Consider the following 17,790-nt stretch of genomic DNA (forward strand, 5'->3'; position numbering starts at 1 on the left):
TTTTGGTGACCCTTTTCCCAGAAAATTCACATAATTGTGCAGGTTTTCTCAAGAAAATACACGTAATGTGAGCAGATTTTAACAAAAAACACGTCCAATGACCCCAATATGCACAATCGTTATCAGATATGGCCCCAATATGCACAATCGTTATCAGATATGGCCCCAATATGCACAATCGTTATCAGATATGGCCCCAATATGCACAATCGTTATCAGATATGGCCCCAATATGCACAATCGTTATCAGATATGGCCCCAATATGCACAATCGTTATCAGATATGGCCCCAATATGCACAATCGTTATCAGATATGGCCCCAATATGCACAATCGTTATCAGATATGGCCCCAATATGCACAATCGTTATCAGATATGGCCCCAATATGCACAATCGTTATCAGATATGGCCCCAATATGCACAATCGTTATCAGATATGGCCCCAATATGCACAATCGTTATCAGATATGGCCCCAATATGCACAATCGTTATCAGATATGGCCCCAATATGCACAATCGTTATCAGATATGGCCCCAATATGCACAATCGTTATCAGATATGGCCCCAATATGCACAATCGTTATCAGATATGGCCCCAATATGCACAATCGTTATCAGATATAGCCCCAATATGCACAATCGTTATCAGATATAGCCCCAATATGCACAATCGGTAGCAGATATGACCCCAATATGCACAATCGGTAGCAGATATGACCCCAATATGCACAATCGGTAGCAGATATGGCCCCAATATGCACAATCGGTATCAGATATGGCCCCAATATGCACAATCGGTAGCAGATATGGTCCCAATATGCACAATCGGTAGCAGATATGGTCCCAATATGCAGAATCGGTAGCAGATATGGTCCCAATATGCACAATCGGTAGCAGATATGGTCCCAATATGCAGAATCGGTAGCAGATATGGCCCCAATATGCACAATCGGTAGCAGATATGGCCCCAATATGCACAATCGGTAGCAGATATGACCCCAATATGCACAATCCGTAGCAGAAATGACCCCAATATGCACAATCCGTAGCAGAAATGACCCCAATATGCACAATCGGTAGCAGATATGACCCCAATATGCACAATCGGTAGCAGATATGACCCCAATATGCACAATCGGTAGCAGATATGACCCCAATATGCACAATCGGTAGCAGATATGACCCCAATATGCACAATCGGTAGCAGATATGACCCCAATATGCACAATCGGTAGCAGATATGACCCCAATATGCACAATCGGTAGCAGAAATGACCCCAATATGCACAATCGGTAGCAGAAATGACCCCAATATGCACAATCGGTAGCAGAAATGACCCCAATATGCACAATCGGTAGCAGATATCGCCCCAATATGCACAATCCGTAGCAGATATGACCCCAATATGCACAATCCGTAGCAGATATGACCCCAATATGCACAATCCGTAGCAGATATGACCCCAATATGCACAATCCGCATCACCTGAAAAAGAAAAGAAAAACCCATTTACTCACCTACAGCCAGAAGACCTTCTTTCCCGACCTCCTGTCCCGAGTCCCGACCTCATTGTGGCGCGCAGCGCCCGCGCGCCCACGATCCTCTTCCTTCCCGACGTCACCACGAGACTTCCTGCCTGCATGCAGAGAGCAAGGCTACGGGAAAATGGCCGCCCGAAGTCTGCAGAACAGGGCTCCGGGCGGCCATCTTACCGTAGCCCTGCCTGCTGCTCCGTGCTGCCGGTGTGAACTGACTTGGCGTCTTTTAGACGCCTGAAGTCAGTTCACTCCAGGGGGTGCTTTGGGGGTGCTTGGACAATTCTAGGGGGTGCTCGAGCACCCCCAAGCACCCCCCTGGCGCCGCCCCTGCCAATACTGGAGGCGAATTAATATCCCTTCTCTATCTATCTATCTATCTATCTATCTATCTATCTATCTATCTATCTATCTATCTATCTATCTACTGTATCTTCCTTTTAAATGTATTCATTACAGACTGATCAGTTGGGAGCTGCTGTGAATATTGTGAAAGGTGCTGATGTGCAGCCACAAGTGCATGGCAGTCTGGGATCTGGATCCAGTATTTCAAGTTCAAGTACTCTGGGACTTCATGGTCTAGGCCTTGGTGGTATCGGTCTAATTCCCCAACAGATTACTAGCTCTTCCTCTGATGTCATCTCTGGAACAGCTTCTGGTGCCCCTGGACTTGCATCTGGTGTCTCTGGACTTGCAAAAAGTGTCTCTGGACTTGCTTCTGGTGCCTCTGAACTTGCTTCTGGTGTTGCTTCTACCTCTGGACGAGTTGTCAGCCTTCCAACTCAAGTTTTAAATATTGGTGGGAATACTGGACTTAGTGGAACTCTACCCAGCACAACTTCAGATCAGGTAACACTGCTCATGATGCATTACAATTATTGTAAAATTATAATATTTTAATGTAATTGATAGCTGATCTTGCAAATTAGCTGATAGCTGATCTTTACAAGATTGTTAGGACGTAGTTGACTATACAATATACCTCATCTTCCTCAGCTTCCGCATGGAACTGTGACATATCTTCCTCATCCTGCTCTGATTCTGGCACCTCACTGGCAGCAAACACTGCTACTACTAGCACCACATCCGCTCCATTTGAGAGTTTGCAGGAGTTATTTGGTGGGGAATTAACTGATGCACAGCCATTATTATTGCAAGATGATGGCGCTAAGCATGTTATACCACCAACCCATATGTCTGAGTTAGGCGCCAGTATGGACGTAAAGTGTGAGGATGATGAAGTACCTGTTGTTGGTGCAGTTTTGGAGGTATCTGATACAAGCGAAGCTGTGGAGTATGATTATGATGATGACGATGATGATGATACTGGCATGGATGCCACATGGGATCCTAATAGACATGATGACCAGGGGGACAGTTCAGAAGGGGAGTCAGAGAGGAGTAGGAGAAGACAAGTTTCTGAAAGAAGCAGGGGGAGCTTGCCGTCTGAAACAACTCGTGGCAGTGTCCGGCGGCATGTATCGCCACCTATGGACAGTCAGCCAACATGCCCTTCAAGGTCAGCTGCTCACGCCACCACAAAAGTGCCATCATCCCAGGGCTCAGCGGTGTGGCATTTTTCTTGTGTGTCTGCCTCAGATGAGAGCAATGCCATCTGTACTCTGCCACCAAAAATTGAGTCGTGGAAAGACCAAGACCCACGTAGGGACAACTGCCTTACGAAGGCACATGGTGAGAAAGCACAAACAGCAATGGGATGACCACCTGAGAAAAAGCAGCACACAAACGCAAAGCCACCCTCTGCCTCCTCTTCCTCCTTCAGGTGCAGCATCTTCAGCCACTTTATCCATTGCACCTTCACAGCCACCCTCCTCCACTCTGCCTCTCACCTTGAGGGGTTCCTTCTCCTCTGCCCACAGCAGCCAGGTGTTAATTAAGGAAATCTTTGAGCAGAAGAAGCCAATGTCTGCCAGTCACCCCCTTTCCCGGTGTCTGACAGCTGGCTTGGTGGAACTGTTATCTCACCAGCTGTTACCATACCAGCTAGTGGACTCTGAGGCCTTCCGAAAATTTGTGGCGATTGGGACATCGCAGTGGAAGATACCAGGCAGCAATTATTTTTCTAAAAAGGCGAAACCCAAACTGTACCGTGATTTTGAAAGGCAAGTGGTGTCATCTCTTCACACAGCATTGGGTCAAGGGTCCATCTGACCACAGATGCCTGGTCTGCAAAGCATGGTTAGGGCAGGTACATTACTTATAAGCACATTGGGTTCTTCCTTGGATGTGTGGTGGCCATTTCTCAGGCTCCCACTCCGGACCCTTGGACTACTGGGTGCACAGGCTTGACCTGTAGCCAGAGCTGTCATAATTTGCCATCCAACTTCTAGCCTGCCCTGCCTCAAGTGTCCTGTCAGAAATTACCATCAGCGCAGCTGGAGGCATTGTCAGTAAGAACAGAAGTCTCCTAGGTTAAAAAAGTGTTCAGTACCTAACCTTTATTAAAATGAATGAGGCTTGGATCCCGGAGGGCTAATGCCTGCCCAAAGACTAAATCAGTCCCCACACACAGCATCTTTGCCTGCAGGCTGCTTGACTTCCTTCTCCGCCACCACCAACAGGGTCCAGGACTCCAGGTGCATTCCTGAATTTTAAGGCCGCTAATAAAATAATTTTTTTGGTGCATGTACATGCCTGCCTAATTTTTCTGGCTGCAACAACAAAACAAAAGTCATGTACATGTGTCAATTCCCCTTCGTGATTGTTACCTTGCCGTGGTGAAGAAGCTTGCGTATCACAATAAAGCAATGACCGGCTATATGAGTGTATTGGGGGCACACCCAAGAAAATAAGGTTGTTGCTTCATTGTGGACAGACCAAATTTGATCAGCTGGACAGTCACTGTTGTTCTGTCATTGAGCTACCTCAGCCCGACCATATGGACTTGAAAGCCACCATCACCTGCACTCTCGCCAATGTGCGCACCAGCACGGCCATCTGTTTGCGGTGTGTTACAAAGTGAGTTTGGTCTGCCAGTGTGAAGCAGTACACTACTTACACTACCTGATCCATGTGTACACACACAACATGTTTTCAAGCACTTTAGGCCTCCAATTTAGGAATTCAATGTGATTTCTGCCTTTTAGGGATTATAACCCTGCTCTGTGCCAAATCCAGAATTTTCCTGAGGACTTTTGGCGTGTATCCTAGCAAAGTCTAAGGTGCCAGGACATCTGTGCCTATAGGCTCCTGTGAGGTAAATCCAGGCCTGAGCTTTCTGTGAATCTGCACTGAGTAAATCGTACTCTATTGCTGACAGTTTTCTCAGTAGCTGGCATTCGCAATACAGTTTAGATAGCTAACAAGCTAGGGGTAAGTAGTGTAACTTCACACTCTTTGGGCTTGATTCACAAAACCGTGCAAACTGTTTAGCACGGGTGTGCTAAACAGTTAGCACCTGAAGTGCCGTTCGCGGACAAAAGTCCGCGAACGGCACTTCACGTGCCTTTATCTTCACACTCTTTATCTAACCACTTCAGCACACAATATATCCTAAAAATAACAGTTCTGCACACAATACACCCTTACAAATCACAGTTAGAAGTTGGTAAAAAAAAAAAATCCTAACTACAAGCTATCTCTCCCTGAAGCATACACTCCTTCCCCTGTCTGTCAATCTAGCTGTCATCACACAGAGATTGCAACATGGAGTGAAAATACCCTCCCTCCATCCCTCTTAAAGGAATACTTAAGTCTAGAAAAAAAAATTACATTTACTCACCTGGGGCATCCCTCAGCCCCCCGAAGCTGGATGGTGCCCTCGCAGCCCCGCTCTGATCGTCCTGTCCCCGCCGGCGGCTACTTCCGGTTCGGCGACAGCCGCCGACAGGCTGGGAACGCGGCTGATTTTCCGCGTTCCCAGCGGCTGCTATCACTCTCTATGCTGCTATAGCGTATATATATACGCTATAGCAGCATAGAGAGTGATAGCAGCGGCCGAGAACGCGGAAAATCAGCCGCGTTCCCAGCCTGTCGGCGGCTGTCGCCGAACCGGAAGTAGCCGCCGGCGGGGACAGGACGATCGGAGCGGGGCTGCGAGGGCACCATCCAGCTTCGGGGGGCTGAGGGATGCCCCAGGTGAGTAAATGTCATTTTTTTTTCTAGACTTAAAAGTATTCCTTTAACCTCCTTGCCGGTTTTCCCGACCTGAGCTCGGGGTAGAAAAAACAAGCTATTAGCGGTGATCCCGAGCTCAGGTCGGGGTATGCATTGCAGAGCTTTACTTGAAGTTGTGGAGCCCCGCGCACGATCTCGCTGCGCAGCGGGACTCCAGCCTCTCTCCCCAGCAGTGTGGGGTCTTTCCCTGGCCGCTGGGATCCCCCATGTCCCCGCTATTCTTCCGGGGACCCGGCAGCCAGTTGGAGCAGCGCAGCCGTGGTGGCAGCAGAGCAGTGGTGGCAGCGTGACGTCATCAGGGGCGGGGCTAATATTGAAAACGAACTTCTCTATATTAGAGAAATATAGAGAAGTTCGTTTATATGTATATTAGCGCCATATTGTGGGCAAAGAGAAAACTGCAGCACAGGAGCCCAGGAAGGTACATTTTTTTTTTTTTTGCTGCAGATCTCCCTGCCAGAATGATTTTTTTCAGGTTTTAGGGTCTGAAAGAGTGAAAAAAAATTGCACCGCTTTTAGACCCTAAAATCTGGAAAGAATCAGACCGCCAAGGAGGTTAATGTCTACTTACGGTAGGAATTCTTCTCATTGGCTGCTGGGCCTTGCTATGCATCTTGGAAGCAAATGATTCGCTCAGCAGTCACCTATTCCATGTTTCCTGGCAATCCTCTGGCATAGTAACACCCCCCCCCCCCTACCCTCCTGGTTTTGCCCACACTCATTAGGCGGCAAAGTGGCTGCACAACAAATATCACTGGGCCTTTCTCGCAGAAAACTTAAATGAGAAACGCCATATTCACTGAGATGGAACTTACAAATCTTACCACTCATCCCTAGTCACCAACTCCACTCTTTTTTTTATTTTTTAAACTACTTTTATTAATGTTTTTTCTTTTTTTTGGGCTGGGGGGGGGGGGGGGGGGGTTCACAAAAATATGACATGAATCTGAGCTCAGGTCAAATCAGCCTGAAAAGGCAGAAAGGTAACAAGATAACATTGCAAAACAATGAACCAACCGAAAACCCATCTTCCGCCCATCCCCACCAACTCCACTCTTCAAGCCCCCATGCAAAGTAAGCACTAGTATAGACTGCACATGTTCCATGGTTGTGTGCTCCCTTCCTACAGCTAATCAATGCCAGAGGCCAGAGCCTTCTCTCTTTTTTCACGACTCAGTGTCTTTTTTCCTGATGGCATGTACGTATTGACATCACATTGCTGGAAAGTCATGTGATGTGCCTGTGGTCTGGGTAGCTATGCAGGTAAGATGCTGATCAGAGAAGGTGTAGATTACCCACCCCCAGGGGAGGACTGGCCAGGGGGGAAGGGGGGCAATTTCCCCTCAGGCTGCCTCTCATTTAATGATTTAGGGCTGGTACAGTGCCTGGTACATGTTTTTGTATAAGGCCACTAGGCTGGCCGAGGGAAATCAATGGGTGGGCAAGTTGGTAAATATAAACAGCATGATGCAGAACAGAGGCTTGCCTGCAGGGTTCATGGGAAAATATCTTTCTGATTTCGGGTGGAAATTGGTTGAAAGCATCGATCTGAGATGCTGTGAAATCTCGGGCTGATGTGGTCGATCCAGTGCGATAATCATAAACAATGAATGCGACGGAAACCCTGGCCGTTGTAACTCAAAATATTTTATGTGTCTGTCCCCCCCATTGCCAGTGCATTATACTTTACCTGTCACGCTGTCCCTCATGTGTCCTTGCTGTATTTACCATGTGACTTTTGGCATATAGCACGTGGGGCACCTGTGTGATATAATTTGGGCCTGGGCTGCCGTGAAAATGGGCCTCTAATTTGTGTTTTCCCTCCAGGCCAAAAGGTCCCAGTCCTCCCCTGCCCACCCCACACCTCCCTTGTAACACCACTGCACCTACAACTGATGCACCACACCAGGCTGATAAACAAACAGGAACACTGAGACCTATCACTTCCCAACTGACAAGTCTCAGTGTTGCTTGACTTTGTCCTAAAAAGGGCTCCACTTGCTTGTTAACCAGGCTGTACTGGTTTAGGGCTAGACAATGCTGGAAATTGACTGTTTAGCTATCAATCTATCTATACATCTATCTACTTATCACTTGCTATCTTTTTAGTAATACATCTATCTATATTCATTACAAATGCATTTATTATAAACAGCTTGGAATCACCTTGAACACGGGGGCTGGAGGTCTGGGAACAGGAAGCAAAATTTCAAGTACTGCTAATCTAGGACTTGGCAGTGTTCCCACACAGATTATTGAACAAACTGCTGGTAGGAAGGGATTACTAAATGGACTCATACCTGGCTAATTTACTTCAGATCAGGTAAAAGTACAACATGCATGGCAATAAGTTAGACATTGTTTTGAAGTGATAAAGAAACGTGATGGCATATTAAATGTGTGTTATGTGATAAATGCATTGTACTTTTTGAAAAAAAAATTTTTTAAATCTGGACATTGGTAAAAATGTTTATGCTGCTTGAGTTACATTATTCAGATAAGTACACAAATGTGATGATTGTGGCCCATGGGGAATCGCCGGTGCCAGTTCTGATCATGATGCTGTACACATGTATCACTAGCCATATATAAATACTGTAAATATAACATTATTTTCACAGGTGGGAAAAAAAAAGAAAAAAAAATCTTCATTATGCTATTTTAACGAAAAAAAAATGTTACCGGTAATCTTTCACAAAATGACTTGGCAACATCTGTTTATAGAAATTACAGTTATATACATTTAATTGTTTATTTACCACAATAAGGACCAGGAACAAAGGTTCTGTGATTGCTGTAATTTATGAAATCACAGTAATCAAAGACATCTGGCTGGATCTAGTATAAAAATCACCACTCATTGGGGTGTATGCACAAAACAGTGTTATGCAAAATGACATGCATAAAGTCTTATGCACGATGATTAGTGCATGATCCGTTGCATGGAATGTATTGCATTCTGCTCCACTTATGATGCGAACTAGCTTGTGTACACAAACATTTAGGCTGGCCCTTGAATGAGCTCTGTAAGACAGATGAAAAGCTAAAATGAATTATTCAGTAATGCCGAATGAGATAATTTTTGCACAATTTTGTGCATATGAATTAATATATGCAATACTTAAAAAGAAGAAAGGTCTCGGGCACTAGATAAGTTCAAAAGGCTCTTACTACTTTATCTCCTCCCCACAGCAAACAGACACATGCAGGTGTATAGGCAGCCCGACAGCCATTTCGCAAACTTGGCTCGCTTCTTCAGTCTCCATGGTCTCTGAGTAAGCGAGCAAGGCTCGCAAAAGGGCTGTCAGGCCACCTATACACCTGCATGTGTCTGTTTGCTGTGGGGAGGAGATAAAGTAGTGAAAGCTTTTTGAACGTATCTGGTGCCCGACACCTTTTTTCTTTTGAAATACTGGATTGCACTTTACGTCCAGCGGTACAGTAAAGCACCCAACCCCCAGAGGTAGCCAGGCTGTATCTAGTGCTGATGATCTTCTTCCTATACGTGAATTAATCAGTGTTGCCAACTCATCCCTTTAATTACTGACACATCTAAGTTATACAGGTTCTGGGGCTACTTACACATAATCAGTGCCTTACCTGCATCTACCTAGCCACGAAACCTGTATAATTCATATGTGTCAGTAATTAAAGGGATGAGTTGGCAACACTGGAATTAATATATGCACATAACTGAGTATTAAAATAATGTAAAACTTTTCTGAGGTGGCAACCACAGGAAACAGGTGAAAAAAAGACAGGTGGATATAAAAATCTGTGATCTAAAAATTTCACAAATAAAAATAAAGTTATTTCTACAACTCAACTAACTATAAATAGGCTTCATGTAATACATTTAGCAGTATCCTACTATGGTAAATAAACTAAAGATGGCATTGAAGACTCAAAAAGGCTTAGCAGTTCAGGACAGGGTTGCCAAGCATCCGTATAAATACGGACAGTCCGTATTAACCTCCTGGGGGTTTCAATTATTTCACCCAGGAGGTGGCGCAGCACTATTTTTTATTTTTTTTTATTTTTAAATCATGTAGCGAGCCCAGGGCTCGCTACATGATAGCCGCTGTGCAGCGGCATCCCCCCACCCCCTCCGATTGCCTCCGGCAATCAAATCAAACAGGAAATCCCGTTCAGAACGGGATTTCCTGTTTGGCTTCCCCCGTCGCCATGGCGACGATCGGGATGACGTCATCGACGTCGTGACGTCAGAGGGAGTCTCGATCCACCCCTCAGCGCTGCCTGGCACTCATTGGCCAGGCTGCGCACGGGGTCTTGGGGGGGGGGGAGCGGCGCGGCCGGCGGGTAGCGGCGAATCAGCGCGGAGCGGCGGCGATCGGTATATACACGCAGCTAGCAAAGTGCTAGCTGCGTGCAAAAAAAAAAAATTATGCAAATCGGCCCACCAGGGCCTGAGAAATCCTCTGTGGCGGCTTACCCCGAGCTCAGCTCGGGATTAGCCCCCAGAGGGTTAATTAACCCAAAAAGTCAGTGTCCGTTCTTGTCCGTCATTAGTAAAAGCCGTCCGTATAAATGTGTCCAATTGTCCCAGCGATGCTGCTGCACATGCGCGCTTTACTACAGAGAGCCGCGATACTCCGGGCGGCTGAGTAAAGAGTCCTCCTCTGCAGAGCCGGAACAAGATCCTCCAGCACCCAAGGCTGAGACACCAAAGTGTGCCCATCCCATCCCCCCCACCCCAGCCGTCACACACTGATTGCTATTAGACTTAGGGCCACAGGGCCCACAACCTCCCCAACACCTTAATATCTAGTTATCTGGCTTGCAGTCACTGCCATGTATCCCTTTTTCTTATTTCTCTCTGCTTCAAACACAATTAGGAATGACAGCTGAATGAATTCTGCGCCCCCTCCTACACTGCGCCCTGAGGCTGGAGCCTCTCCAGCCTATGCCTCGGCCCGGCCCTGCTCCTCTGTCCCTCCCTTCCTCCCTTAGCTCTCTCTCCAATCAGTGGCAGCATTTTTGAAACTGGCGCCTCTCTTCAGCCTATAGAAAGAGAGGCAGCCGAGCCAGCCCACCCCCACACACCCGTCAGCACGCACATGGAACCGAGCCAGGAGGAGAAGCACACTCCTCCAGTCCAGGTAGACTGCACTGTCTGCAGGAGGAGTGGTTGCCACTGGGTCACCAATGTACTTCTTTCCGCCAGGGAGGCAGCCAGCCACTCACCACATCCAGCCCTGCCAACACCATCATGGCCTCAATTCACTAAGCTTATCTCCTGTCTTTAATAACGTTTCTAGAGTGGTCACCATGGTGATGAGGCATGTCGTATTCAGGAAACCTTTTACCTCAGGCAAACCTAAAGTTAACTCTTCTGTCTTTAAGTTAACTCTTCAATCCTTAAAATAACTCCACAGTTAAAAACAGGCTGTTTATTAACTGCGTGTGAAAATAACTACAGAGGAGGTAACTTAACCTCCTCAGCGGTATGGACGACTATACATGTCCATCACCGCCGGAGGTCGCCGCTCAGGCCCTGCTGGGCCGATTTGAGCGAAATAAAAAGCAGCACACGCAGCCGGCACTTTGCCAGCCGCGTGTGCTGCCTGATCGCCGCCGCTCTGCGGCGATCCGCCGCGAGCAGCGGCGAAAGAGGGTCCCCCCAGCCGCCCGAGCCCTGCGCAGCCGAAACAAAAGTTCCGGCCAGCGCTAAGGGCTGGATCGGAGGCGGCTGACGTCAGGACGTCGGCTGACGTCCATGACGTCACTCCGCTCGTCGCTATGGCGACGATGAAAGCAAAACAAGGGAGGCTGCTCATTGCGGCCTTCCTTGTTTATTCTGGGCGCCGGAGGCAATTGGAAGAACGCCTCCGGAGCGCCCTCAAGTGGGCTTTCATGCAGCCAACTTTCAGTTGGCTGCATGAAACAGTTTTTTTTTTATTAAAAAAAAACCCTCTCGCAGCCGCCCTGGCGATCTCAATAGACCGCCAGGGAGGTTAAGGAATGAAGAGATAAGATGAGGTACGTTTTCTCTTGCCTTATTATCTCCAGCATGATCTTAGTGAATTGAGGTCATGTGTCACCACGCAGAGCCCAGGGAGGGAGCACTGCAGCAGCCGACAGTCACACAGTCAGCTGAGCTAGCCAGGTAATCTAAAACTGTGTTTATGGCTCAGTCAGACTCCCGCATTCATCAGCCCTCCCTTGCCGCCGCTCAGTCACTCAAGCTCTTCTGGCTGTCACTCACTGCTGCTATATGTTTGTAGGAGGGGTCAAGGAGTCAGGACAGGGCAGATGATTAGCCAGGGAAGGGAATGTGTGTGGCTGGCTTTCTTATTCTCCGTTCTTCTCCCCAGTCAGCAGTAAGCCCCCAGGCAGCAGTAAGCTGGCATATTGTAACATGGGGAGGGGGACAAGAGGTGATTACTGTACTGATAAGCCATCACTGTGTTAAGCTGGGTACACAAGTTGCGATTTCCCGCTCGATTTGCGGGATCGATGGGATCGATTTGATTATTTCCAACATGTTCGATCGTGTTTCGATGGATACAGCCGTATGCAAAATACAGTGGATACAGTATGCAAAATCGACGGCTGTATCCATTAAAACACGATCAAACATGTTGGAAATAATCGAATCAATCCCATCGATCCCGCAAATCGAGCGGGAAATCCGAACTTGTGTACCCAGCATAAGAGGTGAGAAGGGCAAGTTCTTTCCTTCTTAAATGTGTGACCTGAACAGGACAGAAGGAAAACATTTAGATATGCACCCTATATGTGTTTAGAGAGTTTAGCCTGTCAAATCCCCCCCCCCCCTCATTTGTGTATTATTATTTAGCTTTTATGTAGTGTGACATCTTCCGCAGTACTGTACAGAGTATATTGTCTTGTGACTTAGCTATCCCTCAGAGGGGCTCACATTCTAATCTAGAGTGACCATATTTTTGTGGGTCCAACCTGGGACGGGGAGGGGGGCGTGGGGGGGGGGTCGAAAAGTGGGGAGGACTGAGCGCGCAGCGGCGAAGACTGGGGGGGGGGTGTTGCCGAAAAATGGGCGTGGCCATGACATTGTATGGGCGGAGCTAACGTAATGATGTAACAGCGAGGCATAAGAAAGCAGTGTTTACGCCATGATGTGGACAAACGAGACTTTGCATCATGGGTGTGCAGAAACTGTGTGATGCTAATAGTATACCGTAACCACAAAGCAGCAAACATAGCCATCTATGACCATTAAATAATAAATGTAGTAACAGTTACCCCGGACACCAGAAAATAAACGCAATAGGCAACATGTCAGCACAAAATAACCGCAATGCGGGCAACATGTCAGTACAAAATAAATGCAATGCGGGCAACATGTCGGTACAAAATAAACGCAATGCGGGCAAACATTTCACCAGAAAAGAAACGCACTGCGGGCAAACATTTCGCTAGAAAAGAAACAATGCGGGCAAACATTTCACCAGAAAAGAAACGCAATGCGGGCAAACATTTCGCTAGAAAAGAAACAATGCAGGCAAACATTTCCCCAGAAAAGAAACGCAATGCGGGCAAACATTTCACCAGAAAAGAAACAATGCGGGCAAACATTTCGCTAGAAAAGAAACAATGCAGGCAAACATTTCACCAGAAAAGAAACGCAATGCGGGCAAACATTTCGCTAGAAAAGAAACAATGCGGGCAAACATTTCACCAGAAAAGAAACAATGCGGGCAAACATTTCGCTAGAAAAGAAACAATGCGGGCAAACATTTCGCTAGAAAAGAAACGCAATGCGGGCAAACATTTCACTAGAAAAGAAACAATGCGGGCAAACATTTCACCAGAAAAGAAACAATGCGGGCAAACATTTCGCTAGAAAAGAAACAATGCGGGCAAACATTTCGCTAGAAAAGAAACGCAATGCGGGCAAACATTTCGCTAGAAAAGAAACAATGCGGGCAAACATTTCACCTGGAAAAGAAACCTAATGCGGGCAAACATTTCACCTGGAAAAGAAAGCAATGATTTACTCACCTGGCAGAAGTGTCCGGCCTCTGGCGCGCTGCTCCGTCCCGGGACCGTCTTGTTCCTCCTGCTCTTCTCTCCCGCGCTGACAGGGCTACGGCAAGATGGCGCCCGAAGCCCTGTATTGGAGACACAAATAGGTCTCCAGTACAGGGCTTCGGCAGCCATCTTGCCGTAGCCCTGCTCGCCTGCCGGTGTCGGAAACAGACACCGGAAGAGGAGGCTGGAGCGGGGCTGCAGGCAATGAACTGGCACGGCGTCTATAGATGCTGCTGCCAGTTCATTGAGGAGAGAGTGGCCAGAGTCCCGAGGCCGGGACGTCCCGCTGCTGAAAGCGGGACGTTTCCTGGGACCTCATTAAGCCTGGGACAGCGGACCCCGAATCCGGGACGTGTCCCGGGCAATCCGGGACGTCTGGTCACTCTATCTAATCCTACTATATTATTATTATGTATTTATATAGCACTGACATCTTCAGCAGCACTTTAGAGACTACATAGCCATGTCACTGACTGTCCTCAGAGGAGCTCACAATCTAATCCTACCATAGTCATTGTCTAATGCCCTACCATATTATTATTATGTATTTATATAGCAGTGACATCTTCTGCAGCACTTACACTTACAGAGTATACAGTCATGCCCTTGGCTGCCTTAAAGGAAATAAATATGGCAGCCTTCATGACCTTTGGCAAGTCTCCCTTACCCTGCTACTGCCAATAGAGCGCACCCTAGTGGCTGCTGCTCTGCTCTGGCGCTTTGAGTCCGCAAGGAGAAAAGCGCAATATAAATGTTATTTGTCTTGTCTTGTCTTGTCTCATATCAGTTGTCCTTTAAGAGTAGCTCACAATCTAACCCCACCATAGTCACAGTCTAATGTGTTACCATATTATTATTATGTATTTATATAGCACTAACATCCTGTTTATTTTATGGGGAAACAAGTCTTTCCAGTTCAGGAAGGCTGTTTCACATAAGCTTTATGCTGTAACCACCTGCTTCAGCTATGTTTCTTTCCTCCCGAAATTCACATGAAATTCCCTAGAAAGCCCGCTAATGACTCCGCCCCTGACTCCACTGCATGTCCGTTCAAAACTTGGGGTGTCCAGATTTTTTGGCCATTTTGTCCAGGAAAAATGAGAAATTGGGTTGGCAACCCTGGTTCAGGTCCTTTCTACATCAAATAATGTGTGGTAGACTGGTAGCTTGAGACTACCTGCTCACAAAGCTAACCACTAGATGGAGCAAACAGACTTACTTTATATACTGTATTTACTGTAGCTAGTGATGACACTGTCTGTCTCCACAGTGTCTTACATTGAATATTGAACAGCTGACATCACGCACTGCTCTTCAGTGGGACTTACAATGTAATGTCCCTATACATAACATTAGGGCAAATATATTTTTGGGAGGGAGATCATTTATTATTGCTACTTTATCTCTCTCGGAAGAAGCTGAAATATGCATGACAAACTCACACAAACCTAAAGACAACACAAACTCCATGCAAGGATTTGCATACCTGTGATTCAAATGCTCTGATGCTACAAACTTATCAATGAATATGCAGACCAAAAAGCCACATGCTAAAATGACAATTTGACAAATCTTAATATTACTGTAAGTGCCTGAAAAATGGCTAATCATAAGTGATATTTTCTCTTCTAGATACCACAGTGCCTTGGTGACAACAATATAAAGATGATACGTCCTAAGAGCTGATCTTCTACTATTCATGATTATTTCTTTACTAATGTTAAAATAGTTTATTTTTAGCTATCAATGATTACATATTCCTTACTTTCCTTAATAAATCAGACAAGCAAACCTCTAAATGTGTATCCATGTTTATTTATTTATTTTTGTGTGTGTATGTGGGGGGGGGGGGGGGGGGGCGGGGGGCAAAACAGTCAGGCTGTATTCACAGTGGGACGTTGCGTTTTAATGCGACATTAAATCGCAACGTGTCTGCGTTAAGAGGTAACACACTGCAGGCAGTGAGTTACCACAACGTAACATTTTTTTTTTACAACTTTGACGTCGCACTGTGAACAGTCCATAGGATTAGCATTGCAGTGCGGTGAGCTGCGTTATAAGACTTTACAACGGGCCACCATAACATCCCACTGTGAATACGACCTAAGAGGAGAAGGAGAAATGAGTCAAAAGGAAGTCATTACACAGTAAGCGATTGGAAAGGCTCTTGCTAATGTAATGCTATGTTTGTGTTCTCCTCACTTGCGTGAAAATCACCCATAGCGTTACAAGCAAGTGTTTTTCAAATCACTGGCACTTAAAGCACGTTGGTAGGTGGAATCAGCCCTTAGGTGGCATTCCCACTTATCCATGCAAATTCCTTGTGATTTTCCACATTTTTCTTCATGTCCTATTCCGTGTTTTGCAACATTGCCGGGAATTATGTAGTATTTATAGCCATGGGCAGGGGCGTATCTGAGTAATATAGCGCCTATGGCAAACACTAAAATTGCGCCCCCCCCCCCCGAGTCAGAGCCCCCTTCCCCTCTAAAAACAGCATAATTTCTTGCGTACATGTGTTATGGTTGCTTGTGCGTTTTGGATCAGGATATTGCTCATGTTACTTTTTTTGGAGTTAGCTCTTGTTATTCACTCTCTGACACTGTTTTCGAACACTAAGCAAGTGTGCCCTACATGAAAAAGTTAATCAGCCATGTTCCCCAGATAACAGCATTAATCTGATCTGAGATCTGAGCAACAGGGAGGCATGGGGGCAGGCATGGCGGTACAGCACTGGGGCAGGAATGGCGCCCATGGGGCTGTGGTGCACAAGTCATGCCTGCACCCCTCTAGATATGCCTCTGGCCATGGATGCCCTTCAAGAAAGCATCCAAGCCTTCTTTAAATGCAGCTATAGAATTTGCCTATTTGAACTACTTCCTGTGGTAAGATATTGTACATTACCACTCTTGTACATTAATCACTCTTACTGTTAAAAACCTCTTTCTAAATAGATGAAAAAAGCTTTTCTCCTCCATACGCAGATCATGCGCTCAGAGCCGGATCTTCAACCAGTCAACCTAATCAATTGCTTTGTGGCCCCGAGGAAATCAAAAGGGCCCTATTAAGATTTATTATCTCTGTTCATGTAGTCCTTAAAGGAGTTATCAGGGGGATAGAAGGACAATAAGTGATACTTACCCGGGGCTTCGTCCAGCCCCAAGCTCCCAGCATGTCCCTCGCTGCAGCTCCGCGATGAGCCGTTCATCTGTGAAACTTCCCAGTCTCCGGTGATGATGCCAGGCTGACCTGGAGGTCAGCCTGTACTGCCCCTGTGCAAGCGGCGCTAACGATATCCGCCACATGGACCAGCGCGTACTGCGCCTGCACAGTACATGCTGGGAGCTTGGGGCTGGATGAAGCCCCGGGCAAGTAGCACTTATTGGCCTCATATCTCCCTGATGACTTCTTTAAGTTACCCTTTCAGTCAGTAAAAACAAGATTTCTGCAGCAATTCTCTACTACAGAGATAAGAAGTTACTCAAGCTGGCACACACAGAGTTACTCCACCTCCCCTTGGCTCAGACCTGTCAGACACAGGCTGGGGGCTGGAATGTCTGACTTCTGTTTGTGATGTTTACAGTTAGTTCCAGTCTTTTCTGAACTTATTAGCCTTAAAGTGAATCCGAGATGAACGTTTATTCATTGCATAATTGTGTTCCTTTCCTATTGTTTATAGGGCATTCCTCAAGCCAAATTTTTTGTTTTGTTTTTGTTTTAATACTCAAATTCCCTATAAACTAAACAAGCCTCACCCACAGTTTTCCAGAGAGCCTTGGCATTTTCAGAAAGTAGCAAGGGCTCATGGGAGCTGAGTCTGGGCAGGAGGAGGGGGAGGTATTACTAGCCAGAGATTTCAGAAGCAGAGGGGAGAAGAAAGGAGGAGGGGGGATTATGTTTTTTTCACAGGCTGAGTGCTGAAGATGCAGATAAGCTTGCCTGTGTGTAATGTTTACAAACAACATGGCTGCTGTCGTATCACAGGAAGAAATAATCATATTCTATTGAAGCTGTTTGCAGCTAGATGTGCTATGTAAACTATCTAAACTTTAGATAAGATATATAGACAAGTTACTTGTTAT

At 46.4% G+C, this 17,790-nt stretch overlaps 1 protein-coding gene across 1 annotated transcript in view; it reads left to right on the forward strand.

Moving 5' to 3' along the window:
• LOC137561535 (spidroin-1-like) overlaps window positions 1–15,481 on the forward strand; it is a 53,120-nt gene extending 37,639 nt beyond the window's left edge. The window contains exons 7-9 of the mRNA XM_068272842.1: window positions 2,000–2,389; window positions 7,833–8,000; window positions 15,341–15,481. Of these exons, the coding sequence (XP_068128943.1) occupies window positions 2,000–2,389; window positions 7,833–7,985 (543 nt within the window). The 3' untranslated portion in view covers window positions 7,986–8,000; window positions 15,341–15,481. The remainder of the gene's footprint in view (window positions 1–1,999; window positions 2,390–7,832; window positions 8,001–15,340) is intronic.
• The last annotated feature ends 2,309 nt before the right edge of the window (window positions 15,482–17,790 follow it).

Source organism: Hyperolius riggenbachi, chromosome 3, assembly GCF_040937935.1.
Source record: "Hyperolius riggenbachi isolate aHypRig1 chromosome 3, aHypRig1.pri, whole genome shotgun sequence".
Taxonomy (NCBI): Eukaryota; Metazoa; Chordata; class Amphibia; order Anura; family Hyperoliidae; genus Hyperolius; species Hyperolius riggenbachi.